General features: G+C 44.5%; 1 protein-coding gene across 3 annotated transcripts in view; it reads right to left on the bottom strand.

The window, feature by feature from the left end:
* Nucleotides 1-19,075, bottom strand: part of hm13 (histocompatibility (minor) 13) — a 67,384-nt gene that overhangs the window by 2,406 nt on the left and 45,903 nt on the right. For 2 of the 3 annotated variants that reach the window (XM_078236845.1, XM_078236847.1), the window contains exon 12: nt 8,838-9,023. The exons of the other annotated variant lie outside the window; for it this stretch is intronic. In XM_078236845.1, the coding sequence (XP_078092971.1) occupies nt 8,876-9,023 (148 nt within the window). In that variant the 3' untranslated portion in view covers nt 8,838-8,875. The remainder of the gene's footprint in view (nt 1-8,837; nt 9,024-19,075) is intronic. 3 annotated transcript variants of the gene reach the window in all.

The following is a 19,075-nucleotide window of genomic DNA, read 5'->3' as shown; positions in this document are numbered from 1 at the left end:
GAAGAAGCCTTCAAGAGGAAACAGCTTGAAGAGCAGAAGGTTCAGGCTTGGATTTCTGGTCAGTATCCCCACGTTACCCAATCTCTTCTGGGGCACCAACTTTGGCGCCTGAGCAGCTCTGGGCCAGGGAAAGGGAGGGAAGCTAAAGTTTGTATTTCCATAAGAAACCAGGGCAGGAGTAAATCATACATCGCTCGAGTCTGTTCTCTCATTCAATACATTCATGGCTGACTGACTACCTTCACTCCACTTCCTCACCAATCCATAACCCTCCATTCCGGGACACCAAAAAGCTGTCCAGCTCAGCCCCGAGTACTACAACCCCTCAGCAGTGAAGAAATTTCTCCTCACCTCAGTCCTAAAACACTTATCCTGAGACTGTGTCCCCGTGTTTTAGATTCCTCAGCCAGGGAAAACAACCTCAGTGTCCATTCTCCAGAACATCGCATGTTTCAACGAGGTGATCTCAATCTTCTAAACTCCAGAGCGTATAGGGCCAATTTACTCAGCCTCTCGCCCCAATGTTGATCCAGGGACTCCTGCGGCCAAACTGCCCACGCGTGGATTATAAACGGAGGACAAGCTCGGGTGGGAAAACCTCCTGCCAACATTCGCAAGTGTGAAATGGCCAACTTAGAGGGCTGCTGGCACCTCTGGGACCCTACTGCACTATTCCTTTAGTTTAGGAGGCAAGAAATATGAGTAGATAAAATGGGCGGCACGGTAGCACAGTGGTTAGCACTGCTGCTTCACAGCTCCAGGGTCCCGGGTTCGATTCCCAGCTCGGGTCACTGTCTGTGTGGAGTTTGCACATTCTCCTCGTGTCTGCGTGGGTTTCCTCCGGGTGCTCCGGTTTCCTCCCACAGTCCAAAGATGTGCGGGTTAGGTTGATTGGCCAGGTTAAAAATTGCCCCTTAGAGTCCTGAGATGCGTAGGTTAGAGGGATTAGTGGGTAAATATGTGGGGTTGGGCCTGGGTGGGATTGTGGTCGGTGCAGACTCGATGGGCCGAATGGCCTCCTTCTGCACTGTAGGGTTTCTATGATTTCTATGATTTCTATGAAAAGAGAGAGAGAGAAGAGAGTCAGAACTTAGACTGCTGTTTTGGGAAAGACGGCAAAAACAAAAGAATGACAACTCCCCCCGCCATTCAATATGATCATGGCTGATCACTAGATTCAATATCCTGATCCCCCCTTCCCCCCCATATCCCTTTAGCCCCAAGAGCTATATCTAATTTCATCTTGAAATCAGACAACATTTTGGCCTCAACTACTTTCTGTGGTAGTGAATTCCACACATTCACCACTCTCTGGGTGAAGAAATTTCTCCTCACCTCAGTTCTAAAAGGTTTACCCCTTATCCCCAAACTATGACCCCTAGTTCGGGACTCCCCCACCATCGGGAACATTCTTTTTGAATCTACTCTGTCTAATCCTGTTAGAATTTTATAAGTTTCTACGAGATCCCCCCCTCACTCTTCTAAACTCCAGTGAATGTAATCCTAACCGACTTAGTCTCTCCTCATATGACAGAGCGGCCATCCTAGGAATCAGCCAGGTAAACCTTCATTGTACTCCCTTTGTAGCAAGGACATCCTTTCTCAGATAAAGGACATCCTTTCTCAGATAAAGGACATCCTTTCTCAGATAAAGGACACCAAAACTGCACACAATACTCCAGGTGTGGCCTCACCAACGCCCTGTACAATTGCAGCAAAACATCCCTATCCCCAAATCCTCTCGCTATGAAGGCCAACATACCATTTGCCTTCTTTTCTGAAGTGGTCAGGTTCACAACTGGCGTGGGGACGGGGAAGTTAAGAGTAGCTTTTCCTTCTCAGGAAGATACAAAAAGTGGGAAGCCCTCCTCAGTGTTCTGCACGATATATAAACCGACATTACCAAAACAGATGACCTGAACCAATATCTCACTCCTGCTTTTCCAATCCCTGCCAAAATGTTTTCGTTCTCGCATTTCATAGAACAGTTCAGAAGAGGAGTCCAGTCAGCCCACCATACGTGGGAGCCGTTAGAAATAATCATCCTAAAGTAATTGATAAATACTTAGGAAGAGAAATTTTCCAAGGCACTGGGGATAAGGCGTGGAGAATGGCACTATTATGATTAATTCCACCACCCTTTTAGGCAGTATATTCCAGACCATATTAGACTGGGGGGGGGGGGGGGGGGGGAATTCTCACCTCAATGCAACTTGTTTTGCTCCTTTATCTTTATTTATTTCTCTCATTGCTGTAAACCTTAGCACCTTCCTCTGGACAAGTCAGCCACAGACTCTACCCAAGCTGCTTCTGACAGTTCTGCTTGCACATCATTGACCAAGAGGTCTATGAGCAAATAGCACGTGGTGCAACAATCGATCAACTTTTCATGCTCCTCTCAAAACAGCAAGAGATTTATTGAGCAGTCTGGCAACAAGTTGGCACGGTGGTTAGCACTGCTGCCTCCTAGCACGCGGGTTCAATTCTGGCCTTGGTCACTGCCTGTGTTGAGTTGCACTGCTGTCTCACAGCACCAGGGACCTGGGTTTGATTCCTGGCTTGGGTCACTGAGTGGAGTTTGCACTTTCTCCCTGTGTCTGTGTGGGTGTTTTCCAGGTGCTCCGGTTTCCTCCCACAGTCCAAAGATGTACGGGTTAGGGCGATTGGCCATGCTGAATTGCCCTTTAGTTTCAGGAGGATTAGCAGGGTAAATGTAGGTACTACAGAAATAGGGTGGGATTGCGATCAGTGCAGACTCGATGGACTGAATGGCCTCCTTCTGCACTGTAGGGATTCCATGATTCAAGTCTGCAGTGGGAAGTACAAACTCAAGGAGCAGGAGACACGGGATTCTTCTGACACTCAGTTAGTGGTTTGTTTGTGTCCAATGTGAACCATGCACGCAAAGGCTATTGGTTTCACCAAAAGCTGCGTCAGGTTTCAAACCTACAAAAGAGAAGATCACTACTGCCTCGCAATCATCAATTCGCACTGTCCTGATTCCCCCAACCTTGTGTATTCAAAACAGTTAGATAAGTTAAAGATTTTGATCCACCGGCTGCTAAAGCAGCCAATTAATAACCAAGCCAGTTTATGCAGGTGCAATAGAAAATGCTGGAAACACAGGTCATTCAGCACCTGAAAGAGAAAGGCAGATTGTTCAGCTCTGGATGAAGAATCCCAATGGACTTTTTAAACCTACTTTTCCCTCAACCAGCCAACTGCCAACAAACCTTGCTGCACATCCCTCGCTTTTCCCAGTTACGTTTCAGCTGTCCAGCAGTCAGTTTTTCTTTGTCTGTCAGAAGTATCACAGTGGCCTTATTTTCCCCAATGGTAACTATAGCACCACTCGATGCTTAAACAACATGGGGCTAGACTTCTACTTTTTCTTGTACAAAAAGAGTTGAATTTTAGCTGAAGCTCGAGTGGCGTAGAAGGGGGCTGGCACAGTGGTTAGTGCCGCTGCCTCATAGTGCCAGGGATCCGGGTTCGATTCCCGGCATGGGTCTCTGTGCAGAGTCTGCACCTTCTCCCCGTGTCTGCGTGGATTTCCTCCGGGTGCTCCGGTTTCCTCCCACAGTCCAAAGATGTGCAGATTAGGTTGATTGGCCATGCTAAATTGACCCCAGTGTCGGGGGATTAGCGGGGTAAATGTGTGGGGTTATGGGGATAGAGCCTGGGTGGGATTGTGGTTGGTGCAGACTCGATGGGCCAAATGGCTCCTTCTGCACTGTAGGGATTCTATGATTCTACGAAGATTGGTGTGTTTTCAACCCCTTGCACATGGTGAAAGGCCAGGATTCATAATGCATGGCATCATCACAACTGAAAATAAACCAAGTAAAGCAAGAAATAGCAACTAGGCGGTCCTGAAGGCAGATTTTAAAGATTAATAGAGGAAAAGTATTTTATAGTTCTGATGCACTGGGATAGGAGCTCAGTTTAGAATATTGTGCAATATGAGTGCATGGGGAATAGACACAGTTCTCTGCAGCCAAGACTGAGTGCTCAGTCAGCTGTGTTGCCTTCCTGGTGTCAGAGTTCTGGACATCTGCTTGGGGCTGGAGGGGAACTTACAGTAGGAGGGAGGATCCAGTTGTTGTGGTCCATTATGAGTACCAGCGACACAGATAAATCACAGAATCTACAGTGCAGGAGGCGGCCAGCTGGTGAGTCTAACATCAGTGGGAGGGAAATTACTGGAAAAAATTCTGAGGGACAGAATGAGTCTCCACTTGGAGAGGCAAGGATTAATCAAGGATAGTGAACGTGGTTTTGTTGGGGGAGAGATTGTGTGTAACAAATTTGATTGAAATTCAAGAAAGTGACTAAGTGTGTAGATGGAAGGCAGATCAGCTGATTAGTCTACATGGACTACGGTAAGACTTTTGACAAGGTTCCACACAGGAGACTGATCAAGATAAAGAGTCCATGGGATCCAGGGCAATTTGGGTCCAAAACTGGCTTAGTGACAGGAGGCAGAGGGGGATGGCCGAAGGTTATATTTCTGGCTGAACGGGTGTACCGCAGGGACGGGTGCTGGGTCCATGGCTGTTTGTAGTGTGCATTAATGATTTAGATGCAAATAATAGGAGGTATGATCAGTAAGTTTGCAGATGACATGAAAATTGGTGGTGTCATAAATAGTGAGGAGGAAAGCGTTAGATTATAGGATGATATAGATGGGCAGAAGAGTGGCAAATGGAATTTAATCCGGAAAAAAGAGAGGTGATGCATTTTGGGAGGACTAACAATGCAAGGGAATACACAATGAATGGTAGGACGCTAGGAAGCACAGAAGAGGTACCTTGGGGTGCATGTCCATAGATCCCTGAAGATAGATAGGTGGTTAAGGTGGTATATGGCATTCTTGCCTTTATTAGCCAAGGCGTAGAATAGAACAGCAGGGTGGTTTTGACGGGAGGGTATAAAACGCTCCTTAGGCTATGGCTGGAATGCAGTGGCTGCACTGTCTGCAGTTCTGGTCGCCACACTCGAGGAAGAATGTGATAGCACTAGAAAAGGGTGCAGAGGAGATTCACCAGGATGTTGTCTGGGCTGGAGCACTTTAGCTAAGGAGAGGCTGGCGAGGCTGGGGTTGCTTTCCTTAGTGCAGCGAAAGGTGAAGGGGGGCATGATCGAAGTTATGAGAGATCAGCCATGATCCAATCGAATGGCAGAGCAGTGTTGAGGAGCCAAATGGCCTACTCTTGCTCCCAAGTCCCATGTTCCTATGATGGCAGGTATGTGCCTAGTTAAGACCCCAAAGTGGGTGGGCAATTGCGTAAGGAGTGTGAGAGTAAGAAGAAAGAAAAAAATGGAAAGGGACAAGGGAAAGAGAGAAGAGAACATTTAATACAGAAGAAAACCAGTTGGTCGATCTTTGCTCTTTAATCCAACTGCCCTGCTCTCTCCATAATCTACACCCTCCTGCTTCAATTATGAATCCCTTAGAGATGTGAAGGTGATCCGTTTTGATCCCTTCACTTTGCAAAGCATTTCATGCTTTAACAATCCTGTGGGTAAAGAAACTTTTCCGAACCACCCTACACAATTCCAATCCCTCGAGGAGCTTGGGGACACAAGTAGAGGGACTGAAATTTCCGTTGTGGAAGATTAAAAGGAAAAACAAAAGATCGTCAATGCTCTTGGCTCCTTCACATATTCCACACTCAAACTCAACACTCATGGGTTTGAAGAATATTATGAAGAGCCCCTTGACTAATCAGATGTGCTCAAGGAATATTACTTGGGAGGAGAAAGTCCAATAATGAGAAAAAAAAAGTGTTCAAATCATTTTCTTTCCCCTTTCTGTAGGGGAATGCAATCTTATTCATGGATCCCACTGTCATCAGAGTCTCAGCAGATCCTGAGAATGTTTCATCTTTCCATAATTATGACTCGAGACAGCTGGTTATTGCCCCGTACTCGTACTGAAATACCCATAGAAAGCAGTTTTTTAAAAAAAAATCGTACAGCGCAGAAGGAGGCCATTTGGCCCATCGAGTCTGCACCAACCACAATCACACCCAGGCCTTATCCCATAACCCTGTGCATTTACCCTAGCTAGTCCCCCTGACACTAAGGGGCAATTTAGAATGGCCAATCCACCTAACCCGCACATCTTTGGAATGTGGGAGGAAACCGGAAAACCCAGAGGAAACCCACGAGAATGTGCAAACTCCACACAGCAACCCAAGCTGGGAATTGAACCCGGATCCCTGGCGCTGAGAGGCAGCAGTGCTAACCACTGTGCCCGCCCTCAGTCTTGGCAATCCAGTGTGCTTTTTAATACATAAATGGAACGAGAAGTGTAACAGCATTATGCGAAACAAGAGTGAACAACTTTGTGAAGGTAGAAGTCCAAGTGTTACAGGAGGCTCTTTCACCATTAGAAAGTGGTTAGTTCGTGGCATTTCAACTTCAAACCATCCACTTCTCCAAGCGTACTGGCTTGCCACTTCTCTGTGTGTTAACCAAAGACCCATTAACCCAACTAACCAAATCCCCAACAGGAGACTGCCTGGAAATGTAACTCCTGTCCAGAGATGCAACACTTCAGCTGCACCATTTAGAATTCATTGAAAAAGCTAAACGTTTTAACGTTTCAAAGTTAGATAAAGACGTCACTTCGAGAGAATGAATTTACCAAGTCCAGTTAAATACACTGCAAGGGGAGCAGTAAAGTCACAGAACAGGGCAAATTTTATAAAAGCAAGAAACACTGCAGATGTTGAAAATCAGAGATAAAAACAGAAAATACTCAGCAGGTCTGGCAGCATCTGGACAGAGTTTTGACCTGAAAGTTTCTCTCTCCTCAGCCTGATCTGCTGAGTATTTCCAGCATTTTTTGTTTTTTTAAAATGGAGGACAATTTTTATGCTGGACTCCACACACTGTTGAGTGTCAATCACAGAAGAATCTAGGGATGAAAATGTGCAGCAGACATCAGTCTTTTTTCCACTTACTCATATTCTGACATTGGCTCAAAAGGGACTGACCTGGTCAGCAATCTACTTTCTTGAAACAAGAAATGCTTTTTGAAGACAGAAATTTTTTTCCCCCCCCCCTCAAACCATACACACAGCTGAGCAACAAATCAGCAAAAAAAAAAAATTTAAAAAGGGAAAATGCACTTGAAGGGAAATAAACTTGTACAGCTACGGGATAGAGCAGAGGAAAGGAACTGACTGGACTGCTCAACGGGGAGCTGACGTTGACCTGATGGGCCGAACGGCCTCTTTCTGTGCTGCAATGACTATGGCCCTGATTTTACCAGCACAGTGGTGAGCACTGCTGCCTCTCAACGCCAGGGACCCGGGTTCGATTCCCGGTTTGGGTCACTGTGTGTGGAGCCTGCACGTTCTCCCCGTGTCTGCGTGGGTTTCCTCCGGGTGCTCTGGGTTCCTCCCACAGTCCGAAAGACGTGCTGGTTAGGTGCATTGGCCATGCTGAATTCTCCCTCAGTGTACCCAAACAGGCGCTGGAGTGTGGCGACTAGGGGATTTTCACAGTGACTTCATTGCAGTGTTAATGTAAGCCTTCTTGTGACACTAATAAATAAACTTTCTTAAAAAAAAAAGATAACGCGTGAGGCCAATGGGGAATGCCGTTCTGCGAGCCTCGCCTGCCCCGATTGCCAAGCGGCCATGCCTATGGGCTCTGTAACTGGACAGCTCAAGTGTGTATGGTTCAAGCATTTAGGTGTTAGATACAACAATAGTCATTGAAGAAATGCTAAGAGCTATTATGGCTTCAGATTGTCAAGTGGTTTTAGAACAGCAGAGCTAACAACTCTGGACAGGATGCTGCAAAAGGTCAAACGTTTGCCTGAAAAAAATGTTTACTGGTACCCTGATCAAATAAAGTTTATGGTATTTGCTACCAAATAAACCTGTTGGACTTTAACCTGGTGTTGTGAGACTTCTTACTGTGCTTACCCTGATCAAACACATGGTTATTTCAAAAAGGACATTGCATTTCTACAAACTCAACCAAATAAATCCAAATGTTGCGATCCGAAATACGCTCAATTTCATTTCTAAATGTCTCACAACACCAGGTTAAAGTCCCAACAGTTTTATCTGGTAGCACGAGTTTTCGGAGCGCTGCCCCTTCATTAGGTGAGTGCCAAGGAGCAGCGCTCCAAAAGCTCGTGCTATCAAATAAACCTTTTAGACTTTAACCTGGTCTTGAGACTTCTCACTGTGCCCACTCTAGTCCAACGCCGGCACCTCCACATCATTTTTAAATGCAACAGCATCATTTCGGCATACACAGAATGGTCACTCAAGTGATTATGGAATATCAAAGATAAAGGCAAAATTAAACTTGAACGCATCTCAAATGAGTTGCACAGGCAGCTGAACAGAGTGTACAGGCTTGGTGATTATGCTGGGCATTATTTTCCCGTTCTGATATACAAAGCTAAGCTTATTGGGAGAGGTTTGGTGGACTGTATGTTCTTTCATTTTCATAACCTGCTTGCAAAACGCTGGAGCCAATGTTGAAATAAAGCCAACCAGCATAATCCAGCAATAGTGGATGCACAGCGGTGCCCATGCTTAACAATTAGTAATTGTGACACATCACACCACCAAAAGCACGGAGGCCAAGCTTTGCTGAGGGTCATGTTAAGGGCATGCAGTTGAAGCTGCTCATTAATGCTCGACCTTCAAATCAAAAACAAAAAAGTTAAAAGAAAGAGAGAGAAAAAAAAAAAATCGGACTTAAGCAAAAAGAAACCAACGCACACAAGTCAAATAAGCTTGCTCACAGCAGCAGCATGCTGGAAATAATATACAGGCAAAGCATGGCAAGAAGTCGGCGTATACCTGACCCGTTGACTGCTCCGCAAGCCCCTTTCACATGACTACATGGGGCTCGGGTTCGTCCGCCTACGGCGGGGGGAGTTAGGCTTTTGCTGCATGGAGTTGGCCAGACTAGCAGGGGAGCCCGAGACAGTGGGGAAATGGGTGAGTCTTGGCGTGTGTGGCATGATCTCAGCTGAAGACTCGTAGCTGATTGAGTAACAGGACGTGAAAAAGGGGAGAGGGAGAGGGTAAGAGGAAGAGAATAAAACAAAAGGAAGTTTTATTAAAGAAAGAGTGCACAAACAAATTTCAAAAAAGAACAGCAAATGCAAATAGAGAAATCTCGAATCTCCCATTGAAACATACCTGGCGTACCCAACTCAGATCCAAGCGTGAATGTTCAGAAGAAATTTTAGCATTTGAAAACCTATCTGCCTGGTTTAGGTTAGCAATAACGACTCAAACACTCACAAAGGACTAAACACAAAAACTGAATTTATTAACTGAGTTTGCTACTCCAAAAATCTAAAATTATGGATTATCGCTTGGAATGGAGAACAATTTTTTTTTTTTTAAATGGTTTAAACTTCCATTCCCTTCTTGCTACAGTCACCTGGAAGGTAGAAAGGCTACATTTAAACTCGATTCGTAACTGCACTGGCAAAAGTACAAACGAAAGAATAGTTATCACACAGACCCACACAAATGTGTCATTGCCACGTCAATCTGTTATAGAGTCATTAGAGATACACAGTACGGAAACAGAATGAACTTTAAACAAATACTTCCATCGTGGTCTCTGAATTAGCCCCAGCGTGTCCTGTGACTACAACACAGATTCCTTTGATTTCTACTACATAGAGCATCTGACTCAATCGAGGTGGGGAGTAGAATAGTGACACAGATCAGGAAGGAGAGGTTCTGTGACTTGGGGGGGGGGGGGTTTGGGGACAGCTTGGGATTCCAATCCAGGTTGCTGTCCAGCAGCCCTCTGCACATTTGTGGGCAGCATCAGACTCAGTTATGATACCTTGCAGGACTGAATAGCCAATTCTCAAATAAGCAGCAGCAGCAGCATTAAGGAATCTGAGGGCATGTGTCGTCTGTACCTCAACCATAAGTTAACACTTTTCAGCTTGGGAAGAATTACTTTTGGCAGAGAAAAAGAGGGAAAAGGCTAGCTTTTGAACTTGCATGGGAGAAAGTGGCAATGGAAAGTACCTTTCCTGTTCCTTGAGAAGGTGGGCAAGAACTAGTCTTCTATATTTGTCAAGCCAGTGTGCACAAACAACACAGGATAATAATATGTTCTTTATTGAGGATGTGGAGATGTGAAACAGAATGAAGATAATAACAATCTGGAGCATCATTAAAATGAAACGCATCATATTGAGGCTTCTCTAGTACGGAAACAGCAAATCTATTCATCTTAATTTATCCAGTATAAATTTCTCTGCCCATATTTGTATCAGAAACTCTATAACTGCACCTAGATGGCCAGCTTTTCTTTCCAGTTTTATTTTCTCCGTAGAGAAGAGTGACCATGTCGACAAGATATGGGCAGCATGGTGGCACAGTGATTAGGACTGCTGCCTCACAGGGGTTCGATTCCCCGCTTGGGTCATTGTCTGTGTGGAGCTTGCATGTTCTCCCAGTGTCTGCGCAAGTTTCCTCCGGGTGCTCCGGTTTCCTCCCACACCCCAAAGATGTGCGGGTGGGTGGATTGATCATGCTAAATTGCCTCAGTGTCAGGGGGACTAGCTATGGTAAATGCATGGGATTCTGGGGATAGGGCCTGGGTGGGATTGTGGTCGGTGCAGACTCGATGGGCCGAATGGCTTCCTTCTGCACTGTAGGGATTCTATGATTTCCAACAGCTTAAGAAAAGTACAGGTCAACTCGGTCAGGAATGAGAACTCACCGACACTTGCATTTCCAGATTTGCCATAAATTGTTTGAATAAAAATGAGTGAATGGTTTAATCTTCCAGTCTTCAAGAGATAAGCAAAGCACAGGTCACCCAAGATCCTGTTCAAACGTATTCAAAAGGCAGCCCATCTTCATTTCTACCTTCTAATCCTCGAGAGAATGTTAAAAAATATGGTCTTTGGTTCACTACGTTCCTACAATTCTTTATCAATGTTAGATCAGACTCTGCAAACTCTAGATAAAAAAGTATTTCTATAATTCCACAGAGCTCTGGGAAAAGCAAATAGTCTGCCAGGTTTCTGACCGACTACCCGGCAACTTTTGTTGGCAATTGCAGGCCACTGAAGTGAACATATAAACGGGCTTGGTTGCATTGCTTTTCATGGTTAAATATATTGCTGTCCTTTCCGCCGAGCCAGCGATGCCCACATCCTGAGAGAGAGTCAATGCCTAGGTTTATACACAAGGATGGCCTCTTGGGCAACAGATTTGACAATCCACGATGAACATCACCAAGTGCATCACCAAGAGTCAGGTGTTCAGAGATCGGACGAGGAGGTGGGGGAACACTTCCCATTCAAGCTACTGTACGTGACATATCGCAATAAAAGTAACCGCTTTTCAACTAGCCTTCCAGCAGTGCTACAGAACAGGATCAATGCAGCACTTAATACCGACAATGATTCACAGATTTGCTGTGTAATGGCAGAAACAACAGTAGGGACACACAAAACGTGTGTGTGTGGGCAGGGGGGGGGGGGGGGGGGGGGGGGACATGGTGGTATTAGGAACGAGACAAGCTTACAGTTACACAATGTCTCTCAAGTAGAAAAAATGTCCCAAGGCACTTCAAAAGAAATAATTAGACAAAAACTGGCATTAAGCCAATGGAGGAGATTGAAGGCAAGCTAAGGGCTGGGTCTTTAAAAGGCTTTGATTTAATACTGTTAGTGTAATTTCTACATCATGGTTACAATCTATACATTTTTCCATGAAATGTGTGAAAAAAAATAATGCAGAAGTCATAGACTCAATCTTAGAGCACAAAAGATGGTCATTCAGCCCCTCATGCCTGGGTCACCTCTTTGAAAGAGCGTTCCAATTTAGTCCCACACCCCAGTTTCTTTCCTCTGACCCCATGCAACCCTGCCAATTAGTTCTCCTAAAGTAGATGTTCAATTGCTTCTTCCAGCACCCACAGTTAGTGTGTTACAGATTTTAACACTCTTGCTCCCTCAAATTCTTTTCGCCTCCGATTACTGAACTGACCAGAGGGAACGGTTTCTTCCTACTTGCTCTTTCAAAGCCACTCAAGTTTGAAGATCCAACAACCCCAGCTTCTGCAATCTCAACAGAACTCAACTCTTCCCTGATCTCATCCCAGTAGACCACATTTGTATCATCTCCATGCTTACCAATGTAGTACCCAGAATTGTAAACAACACTCCAGCTGAGATCTAACCAGTGATCTGTAAAGGTTTGGCATGACTTGCTTGTTTTAACATTCAATGCCCCATTGCCAAAGCCAAGTACCATTTGCTTAACTGCCCAAATGTGGAAAGTAACATTCAATGTAAATATAGAAGCAAACTTGGCCAATTATCTTTTTCCTTTTCCTGAAACATACGGACTATTGCTGAAGTACAATTTCACAGGTTGTCCTTCAGATTAGACAGTGGCATCAATCAACCATGGAGGCCATCCCAGTTAACATATCACTTAAAAGTACATTTCTGAATGTTAATTAAGTTGCTGGACAGGAACTACAACTGGGAATCTTCGCTGATTTTTCTCACATACCCAAGATGTCGTGTTAATTTTAGCATCTCAGTTGACGTCTTGGCTGAGATCAGCCAACTTGGCTGCCCGAGAACCTTCTGGAATGTGTGGCTCAATGTTTTCTCAAGAAGCAGGGTGATCTTAACCACTTGAATTACTGTAGTCATCAAATGCTTAGATCCCTAAAAACCTATGTATTTAATTTAGTAAGGAGCCAAAAAGATAAATGAATCCCTACCATTATTGAACAGGAAAAAGCAGACAAACGCTTGCCAGGTCCCACATTTCAAAGCTAGCCAGGTAAAGACACAGAAGACTACAGTGCAGAAGAGGCCCTTCGGCCCATTGAGTCTGCACTGGCACACGAGGTCCTGGCCTGCCCACCTAATCCCACTTGCCAGCACTTGGCCCATAGCCTTGAATGTTACGGCGTGCCAAGTACGCATCCAGGTACTTTTTAAAGGCATCCCGCCTTCACCACCCTCCCAGGCAGTGCATTCCAGACTGTCACCACCCTCTGGGTAAAAAAAGTTTTTCCTCAAATCCCCCCTAAACCTCCCACCCCTCACTTTTAACTTGTGTTCCCTCGTGACTGACCCTTCAACTAAGGGAAACTGCTATTCCCTATCCACGCTAACAAATAATTTTAAAGTTACCCCAATTTAAGAAACACTTGAGGGCTGTTGTATTAAAATGCTCCCATTTAACAAAAGAAAAATCCTTGCATTTATGTAGTGTTTTTCATTATGACATGCCAAGCCAAAAATTTGAAAATTACTTTTAATAAGCCATTATAGGGAAATGCAGCAGCCAATTTACAGAATAAGCAGGTCGCAAAACAGCAGTGGGACAAATACCCAATTAAACAGTCTGTGATTTTGTTTGAGGGATAAATGGCCATGACACCAGGAAAGTCCTCTGACTCTTCAAATGGTACAGTGGATACTTGTATAACTACCCGAGTAGCCAGACATTTGATCTTAGTCTAAGATCTCAGGCTCACAAACAAACCTCGAAAGGAGATGAGAAAATAGAATCGCACAAATAATCAAGCTGTATAGCAAAGGGTATATGCAATAACTTCCAGGATGCTGCAAGAGTAGGACAGTGTGCACAAGATTCAAAGTGGTGAAAGGCAACTTTAGGAATCACCACAGTTTTTCCTTTCAAAGGATTGCTAACACTTAGATTGACTTTCATAGAATCCCTACAGTGCAGCAGGCCAATCAGCCGATCGAGTCTGCACCGACCACAATCCCACCCAGACCCCACTCCCGCAACTCCACACATTTACCCCACTAATCCCCCCTGACACTAGAGTCAATTTCGCATGGCCAAACAACCTAACCCGCACATCTTTGGATTGTGGGAGGAAACTGGAGCAGCCGGAGGAGACCCATGCAGAAATGAGGAGAATGTGCAGACTCCACACAGACAGTGACCGAGGCTGGGATTGAACCCGGGTCCCTGGCGCTGTGAGGCAGCAGTGCTAACCACTGTGCCACCCCAATGTAAGGTAGTGGAAGAAGAAAAAAAAAAAATCACATTAGCTGGCTGTGATTGGGATTAGAAATCCAAGTCAACATTTTAAAAACTGTATTTATTAATGAAGATAGTTGAATCAAATAACGTCCTCACATTTGAGGAATTAAAGCAACCTAAAGATATTCATAAATTGAGCGAGAAGGACACACAGTTATTCAGAAGTCTACTGGCACCTGTTTTGTCAGGACAGCCAAATTGGCAGCCATGTTGAGTTTGAATTGTGGATATTATCACCAAATAACCAGGATCGAAATGCAATGCAGAGACACTGTATGTGATTCAAAGCATACAACAGATGAGATAATTTTTCAAAGACAGCTAAACTCACCAACCACCTCTTTTTAAAAAAGGAGGAACCGAATGCAGTCAAACTACCCAGCTCCCATTTTTTAAACCATGGCTAAACTGGCCCCCGGAACGGAGATTCTTGCTGTCCTGTAAGCCTTTACTGGGATTTCAGTTACTCTGTTCCTAAGCAAAAAAAAAATGCACACCAGAAAAATTGCTTTGCTCAGCTGCCACAGTTCAGTTTGACAACCCAAAACAAGAACATGCCTTCTTGTTTTTCTTCTGCAAACAGCTGTATTTTGAATTTCAGGTGTTCACAATAGGATCAGAATAAGGTCGCCATCAGTCTGTGGCTGTGTCTCTGGATTAATTAAACATCAAAGCAAAAAGCAGGTGCTCATTTGGCATTGCGGCTGCTGGATTCCCTGGGAACAGTCAAGAGTACAAACTTCTCCATGCAGCTGGCCTCCTGAGTACTAATGATCATCAATGTGAGGGAATTCTTTGCTGTTGTGGCCTTTGATATAAAGTTAGACTAGCTGCATAGGATATTAACTCTTACGAGTTCATCCAGAAGTTCCTCTTAGAAGTAACAACTGCTTTAAAAATAATTTTAATGTTTTTTTTGGTACTGACTCACTGGGATATAATCCCAAATGACACCAGTTGGCTCACACAAGTGACCCTCAATCACACAAAGCCTTGACTATGTGTGTTGGCAGGATGACTATGAAGCTATTGGCTCCGGGTCTGTTGACGTACTCATTTGGTATCTGCATGGACAAACTTCAATAGAGATGCTGTATCGTAAGTATATGGAGGACATGTCCATCATGCTTACCATTACATCAGTTAATTCTGCACAAATCTGGAACAAACGTGGTACCTTCCCAACTTGCAAGTCTCAAGAATAGAACCTTTCACTTCTGAGCCACTGATACCAGATTTTAATGCTCAAACCAACCAAACTTGTAATACAAAAAATTAAAGAGTGCAAGTACAGCAAGTAATTAGGGAGGCAAATGGAATATAGGCCTTTATTGAAAGGGGAATGGAGTGTAAAAGCCAAGCCTTGCTACAACTGTACAGGGCATAGGGGAGAGCAAACCTGTAGTACTGTATAGTTTTGCTCTCCTTACTTAAGGAAGGAACACCTACATTGGAAGCAGTTCAGGGAAGATTCACCAGTTTGATTTCTGGGATGATGAAGTTGCCTTATGAAGAAAGGTTAAACCTATACTCGTGGGAGTTTGAGTGCGAGAGGTGATCTTGTTGGAACATTCAAGGCGGGGGGGGGGGGGGGGGTTGTTGAAAAATTAGGGGTCTCCCATTTAACCTTAAGAGGAGGAATTCCTACTCTCAGGAAACTTGGGTCTTTGGAATTTTTTCCACAGAGAGCAGTGGGTCACTAAATATATTCAAGGTTGAGTTAGACAGATTTTTGATCAACGAGGAGTCATGGTCATGGGGGCCAACAGGAAAATGGAACTGATGTCACAATCAGATCAGCTATGGTCGTACAGAAGGTAGAGCAGGCTCAAGGGGCTGAATGGCCTACCCCTGCTCCATTCACAATCTTGTAATCACAAAAATACATACACAGGAATGCACCCGACTTGTTATATTCCACCTCCTGCACCTCCCTCCCAAACCAGGTACCTGATCAGCTGTCAGGACACTCACTGAATAACCTTGGACATTGAAACACTGGGATGACAGACTCAGTGGCACATCACAGTATTATTAATAGTGTCTATGACAAAGGGAGAAACAAAAAAAAAAGGAGCATTTTCTATTCGAAATTCCCATCCTCAAATCAGAAAAAAGAAACGCACAAAGATCTGGTACCCGGATTGAAGCATTAAACTCGCTGCTGCATGGAGACCTGCCACTGACTCTGCTTCTTATAACTTCAGAACGACACGAGAACTATTCAGGAGTCTAATCTCAGAAAAAGTATTATTGCAGAAAAACACTATCAGCTGAGCACACAGAGTCTGTGGCAAGCTCTGCAAGGCAATAGATTTGATGGCATTTCAGTACAAGCAGCCTACACTTTTCGAACCATTAGAAGTTGAGAAAGACATACAGTGAGCAACTAGAGTAAGAAATACTCCTCTGTTTTGTTCGATCTCCAAAACACTCGCTGAAACCTAACCATTTTAATTTTGGGAAGATAGCATTTTACAAGTGCTACTTGTTCTCAATGTTTCAAGTGCCAGATGTTGAGAAAACCCAACTGGTCCACACACACTTTGAACAGTCTTACTCTCAGCTGGGAAATATATCATTCAAGAGCTAACTGGGTGGCACCTGATGCATGAAAACATGGTAATTAGCTTGTTTTTGGTGTGATTTTGCCCATATGCAGTAAGCATTTCTAAATAGAACTGAAAAAAAAACAATGTCTTTCACGATAAGTGCAGCATTTCTACCCTCCCTGAATCAATATCCTCTCTCTCTATAATCAACTGCTAGATTTATCAATCTGGCAAATAGAAAGTCAACATCTCAGTAACTTCCCATAGCAACACGCTTGGTTCATCCCACCGGCTATTAGAAAAGTTGAAAGAAAACTCTATGGCGAGACGATCTCAATTCGATGATGGATATACCGCAAGTCCTCTCGACAGGCATGCGACTCCTTCTGTCACATGCCTGTCCCGTGGGCTGCTATCCTTAATTGATGCTCGCTTCACTTGGTCATTTCCATTTACCTCCCCCTGCCAACAGCCCAATCTCACCCTAATCATTTAAATAAATACATTTCAGTGGGTGCTCTTGATCTGGTGATTAGGTGGAATGTTAGCAGCCACGCCTCAAAAAGCAAGGACAAAAATAAAACTATTGTGTAAGGAGACCACAAGCACACCAATGATCCGATCATGATGAGGAGGAAATCACAATCATCTGAAAATGTAGGAGAGACAGTTACGTAGCTGACCACCAGTGCCACCCACCGCCCTCCTTCCTTCTCCCCAGTAATGAAGATTTTTAAAATTCACTCATGGGACATGGGTGTCACCGACTGGCCAGCCAGCATTTATTGCCCATCCCAAGTTGCCCCTGGAGGGCAGTTGGAGTCACATGTAGGCCAGACCAGGTAAGGACTGCAAATTTCCTTCCCTAATAGGATATTAGTGAAAAAGGTGGGTTTTTCTGACAATCAACAATGGTTTCATGATATCAGTAGATTCTTAATTCCAGATTTTTTTTTATTGAATTCAAATTCCACCATCTGCCGTGGAAGGATTTGAACTCGGGTCCCCAGAACATTAGCCGAGTTTCTGGATTAATAGTCTAGCAATAATACCAGGAGGCCATCGCCTCCCCAACGATTGACACTCATTATGGACAAGGAGCTGAAGGGTTGTATTGTTCCCAGTGAATTGTACTCCGTGATCTATAACAGGTTCAGTATTAGTTGGCTACTCGACAAAAGTAGTTCCTTCGCAGTCGCTGGGTCAAAATCCTAGAATTCCCTCCCTAACGGCATTGTGGGTCAACCCACAGACCATGGACTGCAGAGATTCAAGGCGGCGGCTCACCACCACCTTCTCAAGGACAACTAGGGATGGGTGGCACAGCAGTTAGCACTGCTGCCTCACAGTGCCAGGGACCCAGGTTCGGTTCCCAACTCGGGTGGCTGTGCGGAGTCTGCACGTTCTCCCCGTGTCTGCATGGGTTTCCTCCGGGTGCTCCGGTTTCCTCCCACAGTCCAAAAGACGTGCTGGTTAGGTGCACCGGCCGTGCTAAATTCGCCCTCAGCGTACCCGAACAGGCACCGAAGTGTGGCGATTAGGGGATTTTCACAGTAACTTCATTGCAGTGTGAATGTAAGCCTACTTGTGACTAATAAACTTGGGGGAAAAAAACTTGAAATAAATGCTGGCCAACTAGTGACGCTCCATGTCTCACGAACGAATGAATTTTAAAAAAAGGGGATTTCCCAGTCATTCCTGATTGAACATTCACAGTACGCATATAATAGATTTATTATATACTAGGTGTCCCAGAATAAGATCTAGCATGGGACTGCTGGATGCCTCCATCCAACTGCAAAACTCAGAAGGACCAAGGCCATTCCCCATCATCAGGCTAAAAATCTAAAACTGGAAGACAAAGCGGAAATCTTCCTGGTTTGCATGGTCCAAACCTCATCAATAGCACACAGCCGACTGGACTGTTCGAGGAGTATCTCTCATTGTTAAGCTGTTCATTTTAAAAGATTTTGCTCCAAAGGCTTACTGTACTATGGAATGCAGTACTGGACTGTACAAACAAGGAAATGTCCCATAAGCACCAGAGTAGCAGAGAATGGCTTCAGATTCCCCGACCAAAAGAAACCATCTGGCCTGGCAGTTTTTGGTGTTACTGAGAGAACCCTGCTTTATGATACAGGATTGTAGTAGAAGACGCTCATTACAGGATAATCCTTTAGCAATACTCTATGAGCAAAGTACTTTAGGTGGAATTCATGTTGTCACAACTCTCGTCAGGTCAACCTGTAAATTGTCTGCATTTACACACACGATAATGAAGTAACTTACAAGTTTGCAGCACATAAAGGGTGTTCAGTGGAAGTTACAACATACATAATCAAAACTCTGCAGGTGCAATGTTTTGAAAGCCACATTCTTCATGTCAATGGTAAAATTCTAGATAGCCGACCGCAAATGTAAATGTAAATGAAACATACTCAAGTTGATGGCTGTGCC

This window comes from Mustelus asterias, chromosome 20 (assembly GCF_964213995.1).
Source record: "Mustelus asterias chromosome 20, sMusAst1.hap1.1, whole genome shotgun sequence".
NCBI lineage: Eukaryota > Metazoa > Chordata > Chondrichthyes > Carcharhiniformes > Triakidae > Mustelus > Mustelus asterias.
This window is presented reverse-complemented; position numbering and strand designations above follow the sequence as displayed.